This window comes from Phaethon aethereus, assembly GCF_964289735.1.
Source record: "Phaethon aethereus genome assembly, chromosome: 8".
In the NCBI taxonomy this organism is placed as follows: Eukaryota; Metazoa; Chordata; class Aves; order Phaethontiformes; family Phaethontidae; genus Phaethon; species Phaethon aethereus.
The window spans coordinates 35848956-35864956 of record NC_138584.1 but is presented as its reverse complement, the minus strand read 5'-3'; the positions used below and the strand labels follow the sequence as shown (position 1 = coordinate 35864956).

The 16001-nt window shown below is 36.4% G+C and overlaps 1 protein-coding gene across 1 annotated transcript in view; it reads right to left on the bottom strand.

Annotated features, from left to right (window-relative positions):
- MSH4 (mutS homolog 4) overlaps positions 1-16001 on the bottom strand; it is a gene marked incomplete at both ends in the record, with an annotated part of 34644 nt that overhangs the window by 10608 nt on the left and 8035 nt on the right. The window contains 8 exons of the mRNA XM_082002648.1: positions 1819-1988; positions 2540-2604; positions 3034-3108; positions 7134-7201; positions 8462-8634; positions 11546-11719; positions 12329-12444; positions 13528-13638. Of these exons, the coding sequence (XP_081858774.1) occupies positions 1819-1988; positions 2540-2604; positions 3034-3108; positions 7134-7201; positions 8462-8634; positions 11546-11719; positions 12329-12444; positions 13528-13638 (952 nt within the window). The remainder of the gene's footprint in view (positions 1-1818; positions 1989-2539; positions 2605-3033; positions 3109-7133; positions 7202-8461; positions 8635-11545; positions 11720-12328; positions 12445-13527; positions 13639-16001) is intronic.

The window sequence follows — 16001 nt, the reverse complement described above, 5'->3', positions numbered from 1 at the left end:
TACAATACGTTTCCTGGGCTGTGAGAGCACATTGCTGGCTCATGTCCAGTTTTTTTGTCCGCCAGTACCCTCAAGTCCAGTATCCCCATGACCTTCTCTACAATCCCTTCACCCCCAGCCTATACTGATACTGGGGATTACCCTAACCTACGTGCAGGGCATTGCACTTGGCCTTGTTGGACCTCAAGAGGTTCGCACAGGCCCACTACTCAAGCCTGTCTTGGTCCCTCTGGATGGTATCCCTTCCCTCTAGTGAACCCACTGCACCGCTCAGCTTGCTGTCATCTGCAAACTTTCTGAGCGTGTACTCAATCCCACTGTCTATGTCATTGATGAAGATACTCAGTAGCATTGGTCTTAGTATGGACCCTTGAGGGACACCACTCGTTACTGGTTTCCACTTAGACACTGAGCCATTGACTGTAACCCTCCAGACGCAGCCATCCAGCACATTACTTATCCATCTCACATCCATCTCTCATTCCTTAGTCCATCCATCAAACTCATCTCCCTCCAATTTAATAACAAGGATGTTGTGGAGAACTGTATCAAAGGCCTTAGAGAAGTCCAGGTAGACAACACCAGTATTTCAGTCTTGGAGTCGCCTAGAGTTTAATCCAGTAAAGATGAAAAAGGGCGAAGAATCCCTTTGGCAAGCATGTGGGCTAGAGTGAAAACGGGCAAGGGGAACACATCTGTTCACACATTCTAGAATCCAAGTAGCTACCAAATTTTTGAAGGTTTAGGAAATAAAAAAAAAAGCATCTGTACTTTTCACTGTGTAGTATGTAGAATGTAAAACTAGAAGGAAATAGGAAGCTCACAACATATGACATGCTAAAGTTTCTGATACTATTTTAAGTTTCCAATTACACAGTTAACTAAGAAGATGCTGCTCTGATTCATTTGGTGGGAAAAGGTTGTGATGCCTCAAGCATATCAGTTACTGTTCAGCTATGTATCAATTCATGTGCAGTGACTAGAATCACCAGCACATGAAGATTCACAGTCCGAACTGCAAAGTAAACTGATCCTGCTCATGAACTGGAAATTACATAGCAGCATCAGTAACGATGAGCTTAATACACCTCCTGAGATGGCTTCCAGACCTGATTTAGTACCTACACAGTATTGTACTGTAGATAAGTATCTCAGGTCAGCATTAATTGATGACAATGTACTCATTTGTACAGAAGAAAATGTGCTCATTTCTTTTTTTAGCTAGAAATCAACATTTTATACTAAAAAAAGGATACCCATTCCAGAAGATAATTTTTTTTCCTTCTATTCTAAGTGATAAACAGGAAGGTTACTAAAGCACTGTAACAACCATTATGCCAAAATTCCTTTTGTACATATTTTCCAACTCTTAATAGCTTGGCTAAAAAGTATTCCACAGATAGATCAAGACTGCTTAAAATATAAAGAACAAAGAACTCAAATATTTTAAATCAAGAAGCTAAAACACAAACTTACATGTTTTATGCAAAATGTTTTTCTTTCCAAACAGTTGGAATAATTCTGTTATATTACTTTAACTTTTTTGTACTTTTAGAGGATAAGGAGCAACAGTTTTACACATAGGAATCACAATACAATTGTTCAACTTAATTAAAATGAGTTTTTATCTACAAAAGGAGAATCTGAATATGTATCTAAAAAGTACTTTAGTTACTTATCAATGACAATCAGTTTGTACTAATACTAAATACTTTTTACATATGAGAAGGTTATAATATATATGATTACATGGCTTCTATGTGCCAGGTGCAATGGACCTTGAACTCCAAATAAATAAAAATCTTTGTTTAGAAATACCTGCTATGTCATCAACAATTTCTGTGTATGTTCTACGAGCTATGTCAAGGAATTCATTGATGTTAGGCTTAACAGCATAGCATTTCTGGGTCCTCATACTCAGACATCCTTTTGTGTACCTTGTATCATCATTAATTACAGTTGCAATCTTTTCAAGTATAATTCCAAATCTGCAATATTAGTTGTATTGCTAATTAGCTACATAAGACTTTACAATTTTTATTTGCAGTATCATCTCACAATTACAAACAAGAGTATTAAAAATAACAGAAGCAAATTATTTACTGTTAAAACCAAACACTAAATTTTGTATCTATTTTCACCTCAGAATGAAGCATGACTATACCTAAGTCTGACCACAGATATCATTCAGATCTTTGGGAGATATAAATTATTTCTTAAGTATACAGGCAGAAGCTGATTTTTGCATTGTTATGGGGACTCCAGGAAACCATTGCTTCTGTCTTTTTAGAATTACTTCTAATGGAGTGCCGTTCATCAATTGCAGTACCATAGCTAACTTTCTGTTTTGCTTTTTTCCATGTATTTGTTTGTTAGTTGAAAATTAGAATTTTTGACAACTAAAATCAGCTTTTAGGCAAAAGAACTGAGCTATACCTGTAACTACAAATAAGTACAGAAGCAACCTCTTTAATCTTACAGACATTCTTAAGAAAGATGAGAGTTTCTAACATACTAGTTGAAGTATTATGATAAATACCTTGTATCTTCAAGGGCATTGTAATAAGCCTTTAGCAGTGGTGTGTTACAGCTTCTTAAAGCAGCCTGGTCAAGATTAAAATATGGACATGAACAGTTAGTTCTTTTTGTAGCCTTTTTAGAGGACTGAAAGTTCTTAGATTCACAGAGGCTTATCAGCAGTTGCGTAAGCAGCCTACAGAATCTGTGCAGGAGTTTCAGTTAAACGCTTTTTATAAATCAATTATTCAGGTAATGGTAGGAATCCAGTTCTTAAGAGTATTAGACTCAAATGCATATTTTCAAATGGCTTAAGAATTAACAGACTATGTTGGCAGCACTGTGTTCTGCAAGATGTAAATTTTTTTTTTTACTTGATAATCCTTATCAGTCCCTTCCAATTGAGACATTCTATTCTATGTTCTATGAAATGTAATAAACTGCACTGCACAAAAATAAGGACAAAAAGGTCTGTACTTTATTTAAAAAAAAAAAAAGACGACAGAGACAGCTTACTTTTAGAGGCTCCACAAGTTCTAGGGTATGCTTCAGGTAGATTAAATTAGTTATTTTTGATTCAGCAGTTTTAACCTGTGGAGAAATTTTGCAAATATAGAAGGTGTCTGCCTATTAAAAAAGTACTTAAGAAGCAGCAGAACTCATACTGTTAACTTAGCAGCTTTATACTTCTAATTAAAATTGGTAAAATACTTTATAAGCTCACTTTGACAATTCAGTGTATAACTGTGTAAAGAAATGTTTACCTAAATTTTACATTGCCTACTGCAATAGCTTGCCCATCAATAGCTAGAATTTTTGCATGTCTACACTGATAATGATTGACTCTGAGAACACTCTAACCCAAGCTGTGAAAACTTCTTTTAATCTTCTACGTATACATAGCTGTATACAAGCTCTACATAGTTTTGTAGACTCTTTCAAAGTGAATACATTACGCATCGTCATTAAGAAGTATACCCCTTTTCAGAAAAGCTGTTAAACACAACAAAACCCAATTTGGTTGACTTATCTTTGGCTAATATATTTATATCCTTAAACATGTGCCCATGTAACAAAAAGAAAAAAAAAAATCCAGTAAAAGTTTAAAAATTTTGCTTACAATAATGACTTCAAAATGTTTCATCCACATACACATTCTACCTTGTTTTGTATGCCCCATTAACATTTACGCTAAAGAATTTTGCTGCTGATATTAAGGCACTATGTAAGAGGATTTTAAGAAAACAACCTAGATAAGCACTTTTGTTCGTTCCAAAGAAAATCTAGCGTTGGTTTCTAATATGAACATAGGAGTATGACCCCATGTGAAACCTCTTCTCATTTGTATATAACAACTCTTTACTCTTGTGGTTGAGAGCATCCCTTGCCTTATCTTACCTTCTATATAAAATCATTTTCTGTAAAAGATAGGACTAAACAATGCTAAATGTATGAGCAGAAGAATCATAATCTGCAAATAAATATGGGGTCTAAGTCCCATGACAGATTCAGACATCAAAAGGACAGATATGGTCATATGTGGAGAGTTGGTATTTTGTAATGGAATGTACCTTAGCTAAAATAGTTCTTATAGGAACTTTAACTGAACTGGTGTTAAAAGTGGATCTTTGTACATCTTGCATTTCAGGGTCAACAGGAGAAAATGAATGAACACAACCACAGTTGATAACTCGTCTATACAACGTTACTTCTTTATGATTCATTAACAACTAAAATGCAAGCCTATCTTTACAGCATCTGAAATTAATTTGTCCACAGTCACTCTGATGTAAAGAATGGCTATTCAGAGAAGTGCTTGACTTTTTTGTGCTAGAGGCTTAAATCCTACAGATTTAAATGCTATGTCAGTGGATCACCCCTAGTTTAAATTTTGTATTTCCTGGAAATCAATTTAAACCAAAAATACTGGTACCTTCTCCCTGTAAGAGAAGGAATCAATCTGTCAAACACCTGGAACTTCATCAGGCACAGAATCTTTTGAATGTGTTCTTCAGATGGGCAGCCAAGAAATCCAGAGGTGGTCCTCATTTCCAGCAAAAGTTGGATGTTGATCCAACTTCTAAGTTGGATCTTTTAAGGGGGCTTGTCCAGATACCTTTAATCTGCTTATATAAGAGCAAGTACTTGATTTCACTGGTGGCGTGATTTTTCAAGTAACACATCTCAGCAAGATTGTCAGTTAACAGTCCTCCTTAGGGTGAGAGAATGCTCATGCTGAACACACCACTGATTTCTAGTGATTGAAACTGTAAGCTTTTCAGATGAGCACCTCACCATTTTGCAATGAAAATTTTTATGGAGAGTGGGAGTGGAACATACTGAATGAGTTAATCTAGCATTTGATGAAAGCAAACAAGTTAGCACTTGAACGAATGCCTGTTGCTCTGCTATGTTGGAGCCAGTCAAGGTTGAAAACACTGCAGTTAAAAGTTTGGTGTACGTGGTCCTAGGTATATGTAAAGGCATCCAGTCTGACAGTTTTAGTCATGCAGCTGATCTTTCGTCCATGTTACAGATCTCTACAAGGAAGGCTGGGAGCAATAAACACTGAGTTTTTTGCGTATGTCATTAAAGAGATTTATCTGCATTTAGTAGGTCCTCCTGGAGTCTGTACCTGATTTCTTTAACCGACATTAGACAAGTGATTTATCCAAGCAGGCAAGTCAGCACATGAGAAGACACTGACAAGTGAAAGAGTTGTAAATATCTTATGATAAACACAGGTAAGCATAAGCCCCAAAAGCAGTGACAGAAATATCCTACTCAATTACAGTAGACAAATGCAACTTATAATGGAATGGTTACAATACACTTAGTAGAAAAAAGTTGAGGTTGAGTCACCTCAAGTTCACTGTGGTTAACTGTCGCGTCTGGTCTCAACGAAGATCCAGTAGTAAGCTACATGTATTTATCCCATTTTGATATTTGTATTGCATGTGTTAACGTACACACTGATATAAGAGGCAAGGCCTGATAAAAAAAAAAAAATCTTTCTTTCAAATATGTTAATATTTGAAAATAGGAGCTTTTATACCCTCTTCAGCAATTTTTGTTAAGAACAGGAGCTGACCTCCAGTCTAACAAAGACACACTGGCACACTGAAGGAAGAGAAAGCTTAGTTTAATTTAATCACAACTATCTCTTGATTAAAAACATTACAGCGTGATTTTCAAGGCGAGAGATTAAATCTGTCTTGAGCTCCTGAAAGACTTCAAAGGGGAAATTTGCTATAAATACTGAGGAGGAAAGTGGGCTCTAAGGAACTTTACTCTGAAGGTATATTCAGTAATTCTCCCAAAGGTGATCTATGATGAAAGCCTTCTCTGTTGGTCAAGTTCCTGAATGCACTCCAATGGATGCACCATGAGGCATAAAGCACTCACACAGACTGAAACCATGGCTGCCACTGTCAAGTGGATAAGGGATAAAATACCTTCCTGTTGAAGCCTTAACATAAGCTGATGAAGTATTGCTTGTCTTTCAACTAAACGATGTTGTTGTAAGCATTTATACCTTTATTGTCTAGTTATACTTTTAAGAGTAAATGCTTTTATCTGCATTTCATTTTGGTCTGCCTTGTAAGATGTGTGATTTAAGGTAACAGATAAGAGCAGGGCACTCCTTTAATCCGTAAAACAGGACCCTGAGAAAACTCAGGAGTAATCAATTCTCTAACACACTTAGTCCTTACATTCAAAGGTTAAGAGAGAAGCATGGATCAAGTTGTGAACTGGATGCAGAAGAGACTTCCAGATACTCTTCATAACCTAAGTATCTCTGTGTGCCTGAGATGTAAGGTTCTCCGCTTATGAGAACAGTCAGCGTAAGGGAAACTTCTGTCTCATTTGGTACTGCTTATGCTATGCAAGTGAGTATATTGTTTTCTGTCAGCTGGCTGACGTTCAAAGGAAGCGCTTAACTCTTGCATGAAAAAGCTGCGCTTAGCTCATACAACGCCTGTGTCTTGGAAACTAACAGTTAAGTAATTCCCATTTCTAGCTTTGTATGTTTACAGAATTGACTTAAATCTGTATTCAATTACTATCTGTATCATAAACACAGCTGAGCAAAGAACCTTTTTCAAAATAATTTTTCAGGCAATAAAGACTAATTTCTATTGAGTTGTATTACTTGTAAAATAAGAAATTATTTAATTTCTAGTAAGAAAGATGCCTAATAGGCTATAAAACTTTGTATTATCCTCCAAAAAAAACAGAGTAAATTTCTGTTCTACACTTTTCCCTTTTATGTTGATGTGAAGAAAATTCCTCTCTCTCATCCTAGTTACATTGAATAGGATGTACACTTATGAAAAATAAAGGTGGGGAGTGATGAAAAAATAAACATTTTGGAAGTCAATTTGCTTAAATTAAGATGAACATGATCTTGAAGCAAACCCAAATTTTTCTACCATTGTCCTGTAAGAATCTTCTACTGCTGGAAAATAAGTTATACTCTCAATCTACGATAACTTTAGTCCATGTCTTTTTAAGGTGTAGTCTTTTTCTTATCATATCATGCACATTTATAGATATCACATATATTGCTTGTTATAGCCAGATAACTGATCATCTAAGGTATATTTCATACATACTGTATCCTGCTTCGGAATTTGTACCAAAACTGAAAGTAGTTGTTCTGTATCCAGGAATTTTGAGATAACTGTAAACAAAAAGTAAACAAATCAGAAATTGAACAGAAATTGTAATAAAATCTATTTGTTTTCAATGCACACAATTACTTAGTGATAATTATGCTAATCTTTTCTTTCATTCCTCTTCACAAACTAGTTATCAGAGGAAAAAAAAACAGGTAAAAAATAACTGCTATCCAAGTTATTTTGTCATAACTATACTTACTATACCTAAGCATGTAGTAATTATTGTACAGGTGGACATACATCAATGTAGCAATATTCTTTTCATTAGATTGAATCATACTCCTCTTGTGGTAACCAACTTCAGGTGGACTAACTCATACACCAGTATTGTGGTTTTTTACATTTGTCTAGACCACTATGTTTTATGAAGCAACAGGGGAAAAAAAAAAAAGCATACACAACAAGTATTACATCAGCAATGTCTGTCTTTGTTTTTCATGTATAGCCCTCAGCACAGGAGAGACATGGACCTGTTGGAGAGGGTCCAGAGGAGGCCACAAAAATTATCACAGGGCTGTTACACCTCTCCTGTGAGGACCGTCTGAGAGAGTTGGTGGTGTTCAGCCTGGAGAAGAGAAGGCTCCGGGGAGACCTTATTTCAGCCGGCCAGGACTGAAAGGGAGCTTAGAAGAACGTTGGGGACAGACCTTTTAGCAGGGCCTGTAGTGACGGGACAAGGGGTAACGGTTTTAAACTAAAAGAGGGTAGATTTATACCAGGCATAAGGAAGACATTTTTGACAATGAGGGTGGTGAAACCCTGGCCCAGGTTGCCTAGAGAGGCGGTCGATGCCCCATCCCTGGAAACATCCCAGGTCAGGTTGGACGGGGCTCTGAGCAACCTGATCGAGTTGAAGATGTCCCTGCTCACGGCAGGGGGGTTGGATTAGATGACCTTAAAAGGTCACTTCCAACCCAAAAATTCTATGATTCTGTGATTATGTATACTTGTACACTTCCAACATAGCGCGTACCTAGCCATAGAGGTAAAGAGACAAACTCAAATTCTTCGAAAAAGCTATTGGCTCACTAACTTCTATTTTATCAGAGAAGTTCACTTTTCTTAGCAAAATACTTGAGACAAATATCACTATCATAGTAAAGATTAGTTAAGAAAATTGTGTCCTCTATATAAGTGTAACCTGATAAATCATTAAAAAGATACTTTTCAAACATATTGAATCCCACTGCATACTTTCATAGATTAGAAAAAACATTTTTAAAAAGAAATATAATACTCTGTATTAAAAAATAAACTACTACCTGCTTGAAGACCAAAAAAGAGCTCCTCATCCTGGAGTAGCTCCTGAACACAGTCCAGTCTTGTGTTAATTGTTTCGGCATCAACTAGTGGCTCCAGGATATTGCATCTAAGTCTTCGACTTCCACCTGGAGTTTTAGTGTAATTTAGCACACCAAAAAGCGTGTGACCATTGCTTTGAAAACAAAACACAAAAATAAAGATGGTAAACCTCAAGGGACATTTTCAGGTAAGAGTATGCTACAAATCTGAGGCATGCTTTTGGGATGCTTAGCATCTCCCTATTTGCCATGTATATTATATGAACTACAGCAGTTTAGGAAGTCAGGTAATTTAATGTCATTTAATATAATATTAGCCCTCATTATATCATTCTCCAAAGAACAGTATTCCATCCATACTGCAGTGGTACAGTTCACATTTTTCCTCTTAATTGAAATAATTAAAAACAAACAAACTAACCCTACAAAAGACGAGAAAATACCATCTGAGATCAAATACTTATCAGAACATTTTCATTAAAATACAGTTCTGAACGTGATTTAAAATACTTCGGAGTCCAAGAAAGAAATAAGCTTTGGTTTTTTTCAAGAATTGACTTACAGTAAATACAGAAGCCAAATAACATGCTTATGACTTATAAATATTATTCTCATGTTCACGGCTTTTACATGTTACCCATCCCAGAGTCTCACACTTAAGGGTCGATTGTATCCATTAAAATAAACAGCTTATAATATTTACATCTAGTACCTAACTAAACAGTTTTAGAAACCTGAAACGGTCAATGCTATTGGCTTGCAAGGCGGCCAACGAAAACACTGGGGCCACATATTGATTGAAAACAGAACTTGAATAGAAAGAAATCTAGTACAAGTGTGCAAAACAAACAGCATAAAGATAGATCATACAGAACCTCCTGACATACCATGTGTTCTGGTTTCAGCCAGGATGGAGTTAATTTTCTTCACAGAAGCTAGTGTGAGGCTGTGTTTTGTATGTGGGATGAGAAAGTGCTGATGACGTGCTGATGTTTTGAGTTGTTGCTGAACAGTCAAGGGCTGTCCAGCTTTCCGTGCTCTGACCAGCCAGCGAGAAGGTGGGGGGTGCATGGGAAGCTGGGAGGGGACACAGCCAGGACCCAAAGTGGCCAGAGATATTCCATACCATACAACGTCGTGCTCAGTATATAAACTGGGGGAGTTGGCTGGGGGGGACGACACACGTCTCTGGAACTAACTGGGCATCAGTCAGCAGGTGGGGAGCAATTGTGCTGTGCATCACTTGTTTTGTATATTCTTTTATCATTGTTATTATTATCATTATTATTATTCTTTTTATCTTCCCTGTCCTATTAAACTGTCTTTATCTCAGCCCACAAGTTTTACCCTTTTCTTTTCCTGATTCTCTCTCCCATCCCATGGTGAGAGGGAAGCGAACGGTTGTGTGGTTGTTTTGGCTGCCTGCTGGGTTAAATCATACCACCATGGTATAAAAGAACAAAAACAACCATCAAGAGGATTAAAAAAGGGGCAGATTAAAAACCAGTTTTATTAAGGACATATTTACCATAAGATGCAACTCATGACAACATTTAAGGGGAACTTTACATTTGGGTTAGTATCCACATTGCCTACCGTTAAGCAACTGAGGGCTCATTTCCCTATACAGTAAATGAAGAGAGACAAGCCCCTCCAGAATTAATACTGACACAAGAATTTGATTTAGGTGTTTCTAGTGTGTGCTTGTACTATTAATTTTTATCTGTTAATATCTGATACAAAGGTATCTAACCCGGCTTTATGGGCAACATGTATGTAACGGAAATAGCTGTGTGTGGCCTGATGCAAACTTGCCACTGGGTCAGCAAAAATTCTCCAGCAATAATGCTAAAAAAGGAATTGTAAAGCAGTCTACTGTTGCTCAGTTCTTCCTGTGACCTCCTTCCTCTCAAAACCATCTGTGGAATTAGGAGCAGCTTTCAGAGAAATATTGCTCTGAGAGCACCAATCTTAAAAGTGGTTGGCTCCTGCAGTACATAGGACACAACAGAGCAAACGAGAAGGAACTAGGGTCAGAGCATGACAGATGAACAGAAAGAAACTACAGTTACCTCCCATTTCTGATGACCAGATCTAACACTGTATTCTGTGATCCACACAAAAATTTAAAAGAAGAAAAAAGAAAAAACAAACAAAAAAAGCCATGGCTGAAGGGTAAGGACAACTGATCGAATCAAAGATCTCCCTGCCCACAGCAGGGAGATTGGAACTAGATGATATTTAGAGGTCCCTTCCAAACCAAGCCATTCCATGATTCTATAACATATCTCCAAGTGGAAAGCTCTTGCGAGTAATACTTGAAGAGTGAGGAATGTCTAGGTTCCCCTTTTTAGATCAAGGTGATGAGTGGACTTCTAAACAGAGGTGGATCTCAGAACATGGTGGGCAGCAAAGTGCAAGTTCCAAGTCTTCCTCTTTCTAACCAGAAGCGTTACAGTCTTGAGAGGGTAAGCCCTGCAGCTGCTTCTACCTAGAAAGCAAGTAACTTCTGGTGAAGGAAGTGCTCCAAGCATTGTTCTCATTGTGGGGAACTACCACGCAATCCCACGTTGCACGTAACCATCATTATAGAAATTACTTTCTCTACCACTATTCCTCAGAGCTAAAGGAAAACAAAACAACCTTTCAAGCCTGCAGTGTTTATCTTGTGTGAAGTGAATAAAACTTAGGTATTTTAATCCAACATAAGCAACTTCTTGCTAAAATGTTGCCTCTTTCATTTCACAATCTGTGAAATTTGCATCAACATCGTTTGGAGGTTTGAATAAAACACAGACATCAATGTAAAGATGACTATGTATCATCTCTTCCTGTAATTCACTTGTAGGATTTCCTAAGCTAGAAATTTTGTGCTGAATTGTAACGCATTTCTCTGTCTAAGTATTCTTTTAGAGGATCTGAACGGTATATAAGTTCTGTCATACAGAAATAAATGTAACAGTCAGTTCTTCGACACAAACATCAAGGAAAGTTGGTGAAATACAACCTTATAAAAGTGTAATTTGTAAACTTAAATATTCTTACCGAGAATCTCTGCTATTAATTACTAGTTCAAGATTTTGTGCTGATGATGAGTCTATCATAGCTGTTTTCTCACTCCCCTGGAAACGCACTTTGAGTGATTTAGGAGCATAAACTGAATTTTGAATAAATTCAACATATTTTAGCAAAGCTGCAGCAGCTGCAAGACAGTAGTACCTTGGAAAGAAACAATCTTTAATGAATGTTGAATAGCGCTATTTAAATACCACAAACCCAAGTGGTGCACACATTCACACTCCTTGACAACTACTGGAATTGCTAGCACTGAAAAAGCAGTATGTTTTAAGTATGCACTAGGCCACATACAGTCCACATATATGCAAGGAAATCAAATATACATGAATGTTTCCGTCTGTAGGCTCAACACTCCACACTATATAACTGGTATTGTGAACATACATGTTTCAGCAGTTACACGTGACTTGCAATAAACATCCAGGTCTCACCAAGTATCACTACTCGAAACTGTTGGTACATGGAAAACATTTGCTGAGGCCAGAAAGAAAGGCAATCATAGCTGTTAAGTTGTATCTTCAGGAAAGAATGAAAAGGGGGGAAAAAGTGGAAAGCTGTGAAAATTAAAAAAAAAAATCTGTAATGGGCTTTCTCTAAGTTTCTATCCAAAACACTGGAGGGCAAAATAAAAGAACAGCTCTGTTATGATTTTCTAACTTTTGCAACAAGCCACAGACTTGTGTACTAAGTATGTAAAAAGCTGTTAAAAACTTATCTGGACACAGATGCTTTCTCCTTATTTAAACATACTTCGATTGAACCTCCATGAAAATGGTGCTGAATTCAGATGCACACAATTGTTCTATGTATTCCAAACCCTTTGTTTCATTGAAGTATTTTCTTTGGACAGTTGTAAAAGTCACATTCTGTGAAGATGGGGGGAAAAGCAAATAGTTTTAAAAGTTACAGATCATTTTTCATCTAGAAAAATCTAGAGACAGACTTCTCTATTTTTCTACTGATATGCATTTCCAAGAAAATCTATCAACTGATTCAGCAATCTGTCTTTGTAGAAATATTAATTCTAGCTTACTAGCACAAGCAAGCCACAATATTGTCAATCATCCTCCTTTCCTCTGGTAGTGAGTATATATAAAAAAGCTCATACTACTGCTTTGAGCAAATTAACACAGGTTTTTTCTTGGATATTGCTTTTCCTCTCAAGAACAAGCTACTCCAAATTTTAATTTTAACCAAATCCAGGTTAAATTCAATTACTTTTTTGGAAGAGTTATGGTTGTGCTGGCATCGATGCTCACATTCAAACTGTAGTTCTCCCTTGCCATGGTTTAAGCCTAAAAGATCATTGTCAAGCCTTTAATGGTAAATAGGGAACAGAGATATGCAGGTCAGCGTAACTGAATGTGGGCAATGCGTGAGTGATTTATGCAAGAAAAAGAGGAGAGAGGTCAGGAAGTAGAAGAGGACTCGAAGAAGCCATCAGTAGCGTAGAAACGACAGTAATTCAAGTAGTAATTAATACAGCTTTTTAAAAGTTCTGAGGCTTTAATACTCATAAATTACATACACTAGTTCATCTCACCCTCTTTTACGCTGCCAGCGCTCTTTTTCCTATTCTGTCATACATTAGCCCCATCTATTTATCAGGCTGAGGGAACAAAGCAGCAGCAAAGGAAAACGTTTGATTTTTGCACCTCTGAATCTCTCCTAGGTTCAGTATTGCTCAAATTACTTCCATGCCACAAAGTCAAAACTTTCAGCTTTCATCAGCAATATACTTATGTCTGTAATTGTCAGGATTAGAACTAGCAGCGTTGGAGCTGCATTCAGATTACTCTTCACCATGGTAAAATTAGGCCTGAAAATCATAGAAAACAAAATCTGACTGCATTTAAAGTTTTAGAAGTTGTGGAAAACTCTCAAATCAACAATCATAGAACAGTGATCAACAAGAACTCTAAAATATGGCACGAAATTTATGAGCTTACCTTGAAATGTTCTGTTATCAGACTGAACAATTTTGATGTGTTCCCTGCATCACAAGCAGTGTTTGACATTATTATTTCTAGTGGTGTTAAAATCTTGAGCTTAGTAATAACCTGAACAAAAAATTCAAAATAATTCAATAAAAATCCATATATAAGGCAAAATATTTTTACACAATAACGAACCAGCAACTAAGAATTACAGAATCCTTATATTTTAAAATCACAGTTCCAGTCTTGTAAATAAAGACTGAATTTTCTGTTAACTTCTACACTGAGTCAAATTCATCTGCATCTATAGATACAGATATATAAATATACGTGAAAATAAGTTAAAAAAAGCACAGTATCTATTCCTGTTATTTAAACGCAGACACATGCTTGTCGTCAAAGCAAGAGATAAATATCCAAAATTCTATTCCATGGAGTAAGACTTATTTTCAACAGATGGCAGCTTTCTGGGCTTGCAGCTGAAAAGCTAACGGTACTCTGGAAGATAAAAAAATGCAACTGGTCTGAATATTAACAATTTTTTGATTGAGATTTGTTTTAGACTTTGTTCTAACCTCCTCTTATAACATTTATCTCAGTCTTACCTTTTTCAATATGGCTCAAAAATGCATATATTTAAACCAGCTTTGCTTTGATTATGTTATACACACCTGCTGTAGGGATTTGAAGTACGCTATACACTTTTCTACTTGTTTACTGTGTAAGAAACTACAAACATCATTATGCATTTATATTCATTTATATCATCATCCACAAATTCTCAGTGGAGAAACATGAAAAAAACCCCACAGACTATATTTTAAGTGCTTGGAAGTTAAGATGCGGAAGAAGGGATAAACAACAATGGAAAGGTGAACAAGCGTAAAAAAAAATACACAAAAATACACATCTAAGGGTATTGGGAGGGAGAGCTGTTGCTGACCATCATATGCGAGAGAATCATTCGGAAATTTTTTTCAGAGGCATCATAGTTAAAGCAAACCTTGAGGAACTTAAAGAATACAGTAAAACCTTACTGAATTAATTTACAGAATATTCAAAGATAAAAGGGTGCACAAGAAAATACAATAAGCTTGGTATCAGTCACTACCAAAACACCGATAGTGACACTCTAAGAAAAGAGCAATCAGCAGACTGACAGTACTGTTAAAGGTGTTAGAGGTAAGATAAGAAACGATGCCATGTACTGCATTTGGGAAAAAGTTATATACTAGCAGCCCTTTTGTTGTTGTTGTTGTTGACTGGATGGTCAATACAGTATCAGGTATGCCCACAGAATGAAGAACTCTGTATCTAAATGGAAAATTAGAGAGAGATGTGTACAAATAAAAATCCCATCTTTTAGCATTGTAAAGGAGGAAAATACTGAACAATCTGGCCATGGTCTGACAGGTGGTTATAGAAGACGCAAACTTATCAGGTCATCAGCCTGAGTAACAGAGAAGAGAGTCATGTTATCAGAATTTAGAGAGAACTAATTGTATTTTATCATTAAATTCAGGAAAAAAAACAAAAGTAAAAGGGTAAAGGAGTTTGGGCAGCTAGAACACTTCTCATTTGGGAAAGATAAATTTCATGGGACAGTAACACAGTTCTTTACCCTGACACAGTAGAACAGGGGAGACTAGACTATAAACACAGCTACTGCTTGCTAAAAAAAACAAAAAACACAAAACCCAAAAAAGCCTTTTACTCTTAAAAGTATTTATGAAACCATGAAAATTAGTAAACAATTTCCATAAAAATAATCTTAAGTTTCCTTGCAGAATTCTAGTCTTATCATTCTTTTGATTATATGAGACTTTTTTTTTCCCCCTAGGTACAAGCAAATTGATTTTTTGCTTTCAAACCTTGAAGTGAATTGTTATTTAAGTTGCCACATCATAATCTGAATGTCTACATTTTCTCATGTACCCACATTTTCAAGGTGCACATCAAACCCTGGCACAGGTTGCCCAGAGAGGTGGTAGAGGCCCCATCCCTGGAAACATCCCAGGGCAGGTTGGATGGGGCTCTGAGCAATCTGCTTTAGTTGAAGATGTCCCTGCTCGTTGCAGGGGGGTTGGACCAGATGACCTTAAAAGGTCCATTCCAACACAAAGATTCTATGATTTTGATTTTTCATGCTGTATTACAGAAGTATTTCTGTAGCTGGCAGGTTCAATATGTACTTACGTGTGTTAAAACCAGGACAAGCTTTAAAAGCACTAATGATCAAAAAACATTACACAACATATATTTTAGTAAACAGATTTGCTAGCTGTTTACATTATGAGTCATATCTACTTACTCTAATTAAATTTAGTTTTTATTTCTTTGGATAATTTAAAGATGCTACAAGCCGCATTATTTTCTAGCATGCGTAACTACAAGAAAACCATTAAATGTTTTATTAATGCTGGTGTTGCATAAACCAGACAGATTAGTCTCCAAATTAACGTAGAGCATGCAGTGCTGGTAGGCAA